The sequence below is a fragment of the Octopus bimaculoides genome, chromosome 18 (genome assembly GCF_001194135.2).
Source record: "Octopus bimaculoides isolate UCB-OBI-ISO-001 chromosome 18, ASM119413v2, whole genome shotgun sequence".
Lineage (NCBI taxonomy): Eukaryota > Metazoa > Mollusca > Cephalopoda > Octopoda > Octopodidae > Octopus > Octopus bimaculoides.
In genome coordinates, this window is record NC_068998.1 from 36,243,543 (window position 1) to 36,255,337 (window position 11,795).

Here is an 11,795-nt window from a genome sequence, read left to right on the forward strand (position 1 = left end):
AGTGCCAGGAAGGCGAAACTGGTAACGATCACGCTCGGACGGTGCTCTTAGTGCTCCACTGGTACAGGTGCCATCAAGATTTCGCTTTCGCTTGTCCTCAACAGGTCTTCACAAGCCGAGTTTATTGTTCAATGTGCATATATATAATATATATATATGTGTGTGTGTATGTATATGTTTGTATGTGCGTATGTATATGTGTGTGTCATTGTGTTTGTCGTCACAAATTGCTTGACAACTGGTATTGGTTTGTTTATATCCCAGTAACTTAATGGTTAAAAGTGCCACACCCTAACAGTTGAGGGAACCCGTGGAAGAGGTAGGCCCAGGAAGACCTGGGCTGAGGTGGTGAGGCAAGACCTTCGTACATTGGGCCTCACCGAGGCGATGACTACGGACCGAGACCTTTGGAAATGGGCTGTGCGTGAGAAGACCCGGCAAGCCAAGTAAGATCGTTGCCAGTGCCCCTGGACTGGTTCTTGTGCGGGTGGCACATGAGATGCACCATTTTGAGCGTGGCCGTTGCCAGTACCGCCTGACTGGCTCCTGTAGGATTTTCGAGCGAGATCGTTGCCAGTGCCCCTGGACTGGCTTGTGCGGGTGGCACATAAAAGACACCATTTCGAGCGTGGCCGTTTTCGTGCGGGTGACACGTAAAAGCACCCACTACACTCTCTGAGTGGTTGGCGTTAGGAAGGGCATCCAGCTGTAGAAACTCTGCCAAATCAGACTGGAGCCTGGTGTTGCCATCCGGTTTCACCAGTCCTCAGTCAAATCGTCCAACCCATGCTAGCATGGAAAGCGGACGTTAAACGATGATGATGATGATGATGATGATAATAAATACCAGATTTGAAAAAAAAAATAAGTCCTGTTTGACTAAATGTTTCAAGGTGATGCCCCAGCATGGCTGCAGTCCAGTGTCTGAAATAAGTTAAAGATAAAAGAATGAAAGCTCAAGCCAAACTGTCACCAACAAAGTTACGAGGCTTGTCCTGAGGATTTGAGAATTTGTGTGTTGACATGTATGGGCATATGGGTGGATGGGTTTTTATTTATGTAATCAGTATACAGATCTCTTTAGTACATGGATCATCATCTTCACTTTCAGTTTAACCCTTTAGCATTCAGATTATTTTGTTGAATGTAATGATTATTTATTGACATTGTTTTGAATTAATTGTATGTTGTCTTCTAGCTTGGAGATTTTGATGAGGTGGTCATTTATTGTCACAAATGGCATTGTAGGATGAGTATGTGAGAGGCCAGATCTGATTGGTTTGGACATGTAACAGATAGTATGCTTTGGTGAATTATGGCCTGTTGAAATGCTAAAGGGTAATGTTCACTTTTTATGCTCTCGTTGGCTAGATGGGATATGTTACAGCAAATTTTCTGTGGTCAGACACTCTTTCTGTTGTCAACACTCTCCTGTTTCCAAGTAAGGTATAATTCCCTTTTGCTGGATATGTTTACACAGACGATGGAAACAAAAGACACTACCTGTATGAAAGTGACACTTGTTTACAACTATCACGCACTGTCAAATTCAGAGACACGCACACACACACACAAACACACACACACACCTCTACTGTTTGTCATTAATTTCTCTCCTCTCGACTTTCCCATTGAAGGGCTATCTGAAACATTGGATTTTCCACTCCTTGTGGCATGTTCACTGTAATCTTTTAATCAATTTCACTACATCATATAAGTTGCTGATGCAGACCAACATCAGCTTTGGAGCCAGTTTGATCACACACACACACACACACACACACACACACACACACATATATATATATACACACACGCATGCACATTTATTCATATATACATACACATACGACCAGCTTCTTTCAAGGTTTTAGCTGTCCCAGGTTTATAGTGAGGACATTGCTCGAAGTCCCATGCAGTGGGGCTGAACCTAAAACCATGTGGTTGGGAAAACAAGTTTCATAATCACACTGCCACATCTGTCTGGTTACTTTTTATGAAAATATGTGTGTATGGCATATGCACATTTTTCTATTTCTGTGTTCATTCTTGTAAACCCAAATAAAGAATCTTTGGAATTGAGAGTGCAAGTCAGTTTTCTTTGCTCTTTCTTGGAAAGTTCCAATACTTCCAGCCTATAATACAAATCTGTTGTTACATAGCAACTGCAACAATGATATGTAAAGATAGGATTTTATAGTCAGGATACAGGACTTGTATGTTCTGCATTATTTTGCCATAGATGTCTTTTGTCCACAACTTTTGAGGAAACTTTTGCATTTCCTGAACAACTGACTTCTAGAGTGGTGCATGATATTAGTTTTCTATCCCAAAGAATCAGATCTGTTATGTTTGCACCTGAAAGCTGTTTTTATTGGAATATTCCATCAGTTTTCTGGCATGCTTTTAGTATGAGTTGTTGGGCAATCCTTCATATAGTGACGGCTGTAAATAGTTTTGGTTGTAGTGTCATTTCTCATAGGAATGGTAGTGCATTGTGGGTACTTTTGGGCAGCTGATTATGCAGATAATGTCTTCCACCCTGGTTTGGTGCAATTGTTTCTTCCTATCACAACATGAATGTTGGAGGCTTCATATATCTTTTACTTGCTTGGTGTTTAGTAACCAGTTATTGTTCCTGAATAGTAAAAGTGTAACCTCCTAACTGGAATGTAATGTCTGTCACAGGTCCAGAAGACTACACTTAAACGTCAACATTATTAGTGTTCTCACACTGAGGTCAACTTTGCCTTTATTCATTTTGTGGTTAATAAAATGAGTACCAGTTGAGCACTGGGTTTCATGTATTTGACTTACCCCATCTCCTGAAATTGCTGGCCTTGTGCCAAAATTTCGAAACCGATATTAGTGTCCTCCATCTTGTGGATATGAATCCTTTGCTGATGTGATGAGTGTTTCTCCTGCAAGTGTCTGTGTAAACAAGTTAGTCCAGCCATCTTTGGTTTACATGGAGCAGAAGTATACTTAGTGTACCTATTCAGGAGTTCTTCACCTAATCTTCTGGTATTTTCACTGTTGAATACATATATGATGTACTCATTTGTCACTTAATTGTTCATTAGGTGTTATTTAAGTGATGCACTACTCATAAGCTGTTTGGACTTCTCTTACACCTCTACCTCCATCACTCCATTTAACATAGATTCTGTCAGTGTCAGTGTTGATGTGGAAGTTACCAATGGTAGTTAATATCTTCCTAATCTTAATGTCAAAATTGTACAAAAGTATAATGTTGCTGAATGCGGACAGCAATGACAATTCATACCTCCTGAAGTTAGCTGAAATATTGTCTCTGTTGCTTTACTTATTACAGCACTGTAACATTCTTATCAATTCTCAGAGCGGTAGGAGAGATAACCACCTCATTGATAGCCATATGATTTTTTTGTGGTAAACAATTATTAAATATGGACACTTACCCTGACCAAACTCCATTCCTTATCCTTCTTGAATATTACCTAAATACAGCAGATCATTGATGGGAAAAAGTGTGAGATATTAATGTTCCTCTTCCTTGTAACCTTGTGACCTTAGCATTTCCTCAGCAAGGCTGGCAAAGAGGTCACTGTCAGAACAAACAGTAGTGCAGACAAGCTCTCACCATGGAATATTCTCATTGATAACCTCATACTGTTTATGTAGTGGTTGCTTCAGTTCTTAGTGGTAACTCTATTTTTCATTACACTGTGTAACGTGATTTTTGTCCTTGGGTAACAACTGTGATTTCCTCCCTAGTAAGTATGAAAAATGGCTAATATTTTCTTCAAACTTTGATTTGTTCAAGCCCCAAATAATCCCTCTCAACACATGGCTATGATGCTCCCCTTTTATCCCGCTTTTTCTGCTCGTGATCAGAGACACCCATATTGTCAGCCACTAATGGACATGCTCAAGTGGTTAAGGTCAAGCAACTGACTAGCTGATATGTGGTATTGAGCAGAATATTTACTCTAACAATATTTCTGCTTCAGCAACTCAGTAGAAATATCCCTGACTAAAGATTAAAAGATAAAAATTTTGTTACAGATGGAACATTGGTAATGTGCAATGACTGTAGTATCTATGTGCAAGGTTCATTCAAATTCTTTCATATAGTCTATGGGTGTCAGGATTACCAAAAAAAAAGTCCTTGGGTTGATTCGTTCAACTGAAGATTCTTTAAGGTGGTACCAAAGCATGGCCGCAGTCTAATGACTGAAACAAGTACAAGATGTGTGTGTGTGATGGGCTCTTTCAGTTTCCTTCTTCAAAATCCCCTATATTGTCACTAGACTTGTAATGCTGCTTAATTTCTTGAAGGAGAGCATTGAATAAGAGCTGTCTGATACAGTGCCAGACTTCTTCCTTTCCTCTTGCCTACTCATCAGTCATAACATGGTTTTTTTCATAATAATTTTGGTAAAATACATTCAAGCAACCTGTGTACAGTTTATACATAGCATTTAGTTTGCTTTTGTAGTTTTTTACCACATACAGCTTCTAGTGTTGTCTGTGTAATTGCCAGCCAGTCTGGCCTAAACCCATCAAGTTCAGCATCCTTGTTTCTTTCTTTTATTTTGATTTGAACAGGTTAACACAAGTTTTCTCATAGAACATGAACTTTCGATACTAGCATTCACTTTTCTCCAGATGATTTTATATTTAATAGCTTTGCAGCAACAGACAGGAGAGTTTCACAAGTGGTGTTACACATTTTAAGAGAGATGTTTGCACAATATTATGTATGTTTTTAAAATTCTTTTCCACGAGAGAACGAGCTGGTCTCCAATCAAGAAGCAAGACTCTTTAATTGGAATTTTGATAGTATTAGGATTATGTACATACCAGATGTTTCTCTTCATATTATGAGTAATGTTTGGAATATATTTTTGCCACTGTGAGTTATATCAGTTGGTATTACGCAGGTTTATTAATAATAATTTTACTTTTGCCAAATGTTGGTGGTTACATGATCTAATTAAATGAACACTAATTAATGCCAACAAAATAAACATTGGAGATGCTTTGCACCATACAAAAACCACAGGTACTACTCAGAGGTATTGCAAGCTCTTCTGAATCCATTGCAATGTCAGAATCCCTTCTGTATTATTAGCAGGCATCTCAGGATCACAAGTGTTTCATCCTTTGGCATGTGAGCATTGCCTGAATTGGCCAGTGAGGACTGAATTAGCTTACACCTGTAGATGGGTTCCATTTACAGTCTCTTGTGAATCACGGAAGGTTATATTTCCCCATGGCCCCACGTTTTTCATGGAAGAGTGAAAATAAAGAACATTGCTTGTATGATGATGCTCATTTACAACTATCACATGATGTCAAGACAAAAGTGTGTGTACATACACACACCCATACACACACATGTGCATGCATGCTCACATGTCTATACAATGGGTTTCTTTCAATTTCCATTTGCCAGAACCACTGACAAGGCTTTGGTTGGCTCAGAACTATAGAGGAAGCCACTTACCCCAGGTGTCGTGTTGTAAGACTGAATGCAAGACTACGTTGAGGGAAAGCAACTACATAGCCATGCCTGAGCCTGCAATAAACATTACAGAAAATTATATATAAGGTAGGCACAGGTGTGGCTGTGTGGTAAGAATCTTGCTTCCCAACCCATGGTTCTGGGTTCAGTCCCACTGTGTGGTACCTTGGTCAAGTGTCTTCTATAGCCTCGGGCTGACCAAAGCCTTGTGAGTGGAATTGGTAGATGGAAACTGAAAGAAGCCCATTGTATGTATGTACGTATGTATGTGTGTGTATCTTTGTGTTTGTATTTGTCCCCTACCACCACTTTTAACAACTGGTGTTTGTGTGTTTACATCCCTGTAACTTAGCAGTTTTGCAAAGGAAATCAATAGAATATGTGTCAGGATTACAAAAAAAAAGTCTTTGGGTTGATTCATTCAACTGAAGATTTTACAAGGTGGTACCAAAGCATGACCACAGTCTAATGACTGAAACAAGTACAAGATGTGTGTGTGTGTGTGTGTGTGTGATGAGCTCTTTCAGTTTCCTTCTACAAAATCCACTCACAAGGCTTGAATAATGATGATGATGAATAATTCTGAGAATATTGAGATTATTAATGATTTTGAAGTAATTCTAGTGTTGTGTATAGAATTAGTTCAGTGTGAATGATTATCTACCGTAATATTTATAACGTCCTACCTTTTCTATCTTCCCTGACAGGTGATCAAATACAGATGGTGTTTAAATCAATTAATCATCGCAAACCCAACAAACTGTACATTTTCTCTATAAAGATTGATGAAAACAGCAAATACCTTGGTAAGTATTAAACTGTAATGATGTGGTTTCATGATGTAAGGCAGTAAGTATTGTGGTATTGATTGCGATAGTGGTGGTGTTGTGGGGTACTGGCTGTGTGTTGACAGCAGAAGTATTGGTGATAGTGTTGTGGTACTCATTGTGTTGGATGTAGTGTTGTGGTACTGTGTGTGTGTAGTTTTATTGGTTTTAGTTGTAGTTTTGGGGCACTGACTATGTGAGGGTAGTGATGTTGTTGGCTGTTGTATTGCAGTATTGATTGTGCTCATAGTGGTTTTGATTCTGTTGTTATGTTGTGTGGCTGTTGTACTGTTGAATCAGTTTCAATATTGTGCATTGTTGAAGGCGGTGAGCTGGCAGAATTGTTAGCATGCTAGGCAAAATGCTTAGCAGGATTTCATCCATTTTTATATTAAGAGTTAAAATGTTGCTGAGGTTGACTTTGCCTTTCATCCTTTTGGGGTTGATGAAATACCGTAAAAACCCATGTAATTTACATACTTTTTTTGCAAAAATAAAAATAATCTTTAGTGAATGTGTAAATTACATGAGTTTCCAGAATTTTTTTAGAAATTTTTTTTGTTGAGCTGGCAGAATCATTAACGTACCAGACAAAATGCTTAGTGGCATTTTTTTCCCAGCTCTTTACATTCTGAGTTCAAACCCCACTGAGACCAACTTTGCCTTTTATCCCTTTGGGGTTGCTAAAATAAAGTGCCAGTCAAGTACTGGGGTTGCTGTAATAGATTTGTCTCTCCCCACCACCTCAAAATTGTTGGCCTTGGACCCTGCAATGGACTTGGTTTTGTCTTGTAAAGTGTGTTGTAACTCTAGTGTTATGGTGTTAGTTTATGGTTTTGAGTGAAAGATAGTAGTTTTATAATGTGTTGTATGGGATAGAATGCACTGTTTTTTTTATGATGTGTATTGGGCAGTGTTGTAGTGTAGGATTGATTGCCTGTGTTATTGGGTGAACGGAACATTGTATAGAGTATGGTAGCTCGGAAGAGCGTATTAAGAGGGGTAGCAAACTAAATATATTCCACCAAAGGTGCCTCAGAAAAATCCTTAAGTTGAACTTGCAGGATTGTGTCACAAATGAGAAGTCTGAGGTCACAACCACTGCAAGAGACTGTTGCAGATCGCTGATTCTGCATGGCTGGCTGCATTCTGTCTAGCTCAGTTGTTCTCCACTGGTGTCCATGTGACATTTGTCAGTCCATATAAGATTTTGTTGTTGAGGTTTATTTGCAATAAATTGGTTATATTTTTACAGTACACAAAATAATTTAACAATTTTTTTAATGCATTTCCTAATAACATTTAATTATAAAAATGTAATTGGATTTCTTTTTAAACATTGAATGGCTATGGGGGCCCAGTAGAATAAAATAGGAATCAAAGGGGTCCATGGGCGAAAATGGTTGGGAACCTCTGGTGTAGGAACCTTGGGAACCTCATGGCTGTAAACAGCCATGATTTGGATACCACCTGACAGGAGGTGTAAAAGGGACAGACTGAAGATCACTTGGCAGTGGACATTTTCAAGATGTCCTGGAGACAATCAACATTACATGGAAGAATAGCAGCTGATTGGACCCAGTGGGGGAACTTGTTGCACATGTTTAGCAACACAGGAAGGCCTAATAATATATATTGTCCTTGGAGTGTGGATAGTGATGTACCATTATTTTTGCATACTGTAGTGAGTATTGGGCTGCTTGTGTGTAGTGTCGGGTGGGAGGTTCTAGCTACAAAATTCATTGTACATGTAGTACTGAATGTAATGCTACAGGGTTGGTGAAGTTTTACTTTTATATGATATTATATAATAATGATATTAATTATAATATGTAATGGTTTCAAATTTTGGCACAAGGCCAGCAATTTTAAGGATGGGTGTAAGTCGATTACATCGACCTCAGTATTCAACTGGTACTTACTTCATCAACCCCACAAAAATGTGAAAGGCAAAGTTGACCCTGGTGGCATTTGAACTCGGGACATAAAGATAGAAGAAATGCCACTAAGTATTTTGTCCAGCTTGCTAATTATTCTGCCAGCTCACCGCCTTAATATGATACATAAGATCATACAGTTCTATATTTAAGAGATGAGGAATTATGTACATTATTTACAATTGACGGATATTTGTCCTCACCTTGTTTGTTGTTAACACAACGTTTCGGCTGATATACCCTCCAGCCTTCATCAGGTGTCTTGGGGAAATTTCGAACCTGGGTTCTCATTCCTAAGGTATTTTTTCGATATTATTATTATTGTTATTATTCAGGTCATTGCCTGGAATCGAACTCAGAATCTTGGGGTTAGTAGCCCGTGCTCTTAACCACTATGCCATTTGCCCACAGGCATATGGCATAGTGGTTAAGAGCAAGGGCTATTGTAAATAATGTACATAAGACCATATATGATATATAATGATATAATATGGAAATAATACTTTTTAGATAATATTAACACTATAATATACTCAAATACAAAAACGAAGTTTGCATATATGACATGTTAGTTATTTGTTTTCTTTTTCTTTTAGTTTCTGAGTGCCACCCGTTGGTTCCAAACATAGAGGAACTTGTTCAAAAGTTGAATGCAACCAATAACTTGAGCAACTTCATTCTGTCAATGAGAAAAGCTTTCAAAAGCCTCTGCCACTGAAATGCATTATCTTTCCACAGCAGTTTACTCCTGATCTGAAGATGTGGTGGGTTTACACTGCAGTTTACCTCAGACCAGAAGATGAGGTCTGTTTTTACAGCAATGACATCAGAGTGTGCTTACAATGTGTTTTTCCTTTATATATATATATATATATATATATATATATATATATATATATATATATATTTTATTTTGCTTGATTCTGTTACTATATGGGGAGCTTTTGTAAACTCGGTGTACATGTGACCATGATTATTTTTTTTTTAAGTTGTGAGTGATAGCCTTGGTGATCATTGTTTTTGTCTCTCTTACACACACACACACACACACATTGATGATCTGTAAATATGTATACTCATGCACATACTTTCATTGGGTACACACACGCATTTCTCTTTGTCTCTTTCTGTATATGCTAGGGTCCTGTGATGAGCCTACGAAACTAAGTTGCATGGGGCTGAATCAAACTGTTTTAAATAAAAGTATATGTAACTCCTTTTTCTTTCAAATGTCTACTCACTCACTATATAATATATATATATATATATATATATATATATATATATATAATAATACAAATAATATGTGAATATATGCATATATACGTACATGTATGTACATACCTGCATTTACATGTATATATAGATGCATATCTGGGTACAGGATGTCACAAAAAATATGTGGACAAAATGAAAAGCAGAACATAAAAAGAGCACAGAAAACAAACGGGCCACATAGAAAATATTTCCTTCATCAGCTACCCCTATAGTAAACTAAGCGTTTCGAAGAATTAGGGCAGGACGCATGGTTAGAATAGTTCTTCCCACGGAAACAATTTAAATTAAATTAAATTAAATTTGTAATGCAGAGGAATAGTAGCAAACAGAAAACACAACAGGAAGACGAAACTGAAAATAAACAAGAAGGGCTGTAGGCCAGACGTGAAAAAATATCTGTATACTGAACACTGTGATGTGACGAACTGGAGAGAGAAGAAAATTTGTGTTAGCTTGGCAGTGGCCAACACACACGTACACACACACACACACACACACACACACACACACACACACACACACACACACACATACACACACACACACACATGCACACACACAATATAGCAAAATAAAAGCAGAATCTCACATCCCACCTCATTTTATCAGTTGCATGACTCTCTTCTTTGATATGTCTCTTGAACTTCCACACCAAACCATACCTCTTTTCTCAGCCATAATCTCCTCCTCCCATCTGATTAGATTACCTTTAATTCCATTTCTTTTTAAATGTGAATTTGAAGAATAAAGGAAGAAAGTAACCAAAACATTTAAACGTCCTTTTCTATTTTGTTTTATCTTGGGAGGCTCATCTATGTCAATAGCAAACACTTGCACTGGTTCTACTTCACTTCATTATTATTTATTTACCAATTGGTCAACTATTTAAAATGAAAAAAAAAAAACGTAACTACTGGGGGCGATTCATTCAACTAAAAATTCTTCAAGTTGGTGCCCCAGCATGATCACAACCTAATGACTGAAACAATTGAAAGATAAAAAATACTTAACCAAATAACTAAATTGTTTGGTTAATTGTCTGGCTAATTACTCAGTCAATTTGGCTTGTCAATGCACTGGTTCTACTACTCTTCTTATTTATTTGTTCATTGGTTATCTATTTAATCAATTGACAAATAAATAATAAAGAAGTGAAATTGAACCAGTGTGTGTATGTATTATTAGTATAACGACCCTCTCGAGATGCAACAAAATATATTTTCACTATATGAGTTCACATCATGAAATACAAAAACTAAATATCTCAGTCTATATTTATTTCTTTTGTTGGTCTGCCTTTGGAAAAGGTATGCATGTCATAATCTCTCACCAATATTATAGTAGCTATGCATAGAAATAATTTTTGCAATAAAATATTCTCTTCTGTTGATTTTTTTTGTTATATGTTTACTTGTTGAAGGGCAATGCTATGTTAGACAATAATATTGCTATTATTATTATTATAATGATTATTATTACTATTATTATTATTATTCCGCTGAGGTCGACTTTCCCTTTCCGGGTCAGTGAATTAGGTACCAGTTGAACACTGGGATCGATGAAATCGACTCATCCCCTCTCCCAAAATTGCTGCCCTTGTGGCAAAATTTGAAATTATTATTTTTACTATTGAACGCGGCGATCTGGCGGAATCGTTATCTCGCTGGACGAAATGCTTAGCAGTATTTTGCCCGTCGCTACGTTCTGAGTTCAAATTCTGCCGAGGTCGACTTTGTCTTTCATCCTTTCGGGGTGTACCAGTTAGGCACTGGGGTTGATGTAATCAACTTAATCCCCTCCTCCAAATTTCAGGCCTTGTGCTTCCAATAGAAAGAATTGTTATTGTTGTTGTTGTTACTGTTTGCAGAAACGTTAGTGAGGGATTATTAAATTGGTCAAAATACTTTATAAGCTCTCTCTTGGGACAACAGGCTAAAAATATTGCTTAGATTAGTAAAGAACTCTGTGTATTCTGGTGGTAGGGTCTGAGGCTATAGTTCATCACCATTTTATATTGTAAATCCATGATTGTATTCCTAGTTATAATGGCTTTTTTTTTACACGACAAGGCATAAACAATAGTCATTATATATTTTTTAATTAAGGCGGCGATCTACCAGAATCGTTAGCACGCTGGACGAAATGCTTAGCAGTATTTCGCCCGTCGCTAGGTTCAAATTCCGCCGAAGTCAACTTTGCATTTCATCTATTCGGGGTCGATGAACTAAGTTGAATACTGGGGTC

General features: G+C 37.6%; 1 protein-coding gene across 2 annotated transcripts in view; it reads left to right on the forward strand.

The window, feature by feature from the left end:
- LOC106870502 (kinetochore protein Spc25) overlaps positions 1–10,941 on the forward strand; it is a 64,947-nt gene extending 54,006 nt beyond the window's left edge. For both annotated transcript variants that reach the window (XM_014916617.2, XM_014916626.2), the window contains exons 5-6: positions 6,217–6,315; positions 8,870–10,941. In XM_014916617.2, the coding sequence (XP_014772103.1) occupies positions 6,217–6,315; positions 8,870–8,991 (221 nt within the window). In that variant the 3' untranslated portion in view covers positions 8,992–10,941. The remainder of the gene's footprint in view (positions 1–6,216; positions 6,316–8,869) is intronic.
- The last annotated feature ends 854 nt before the right edge of the window (positions 10,942–11,795 follow it).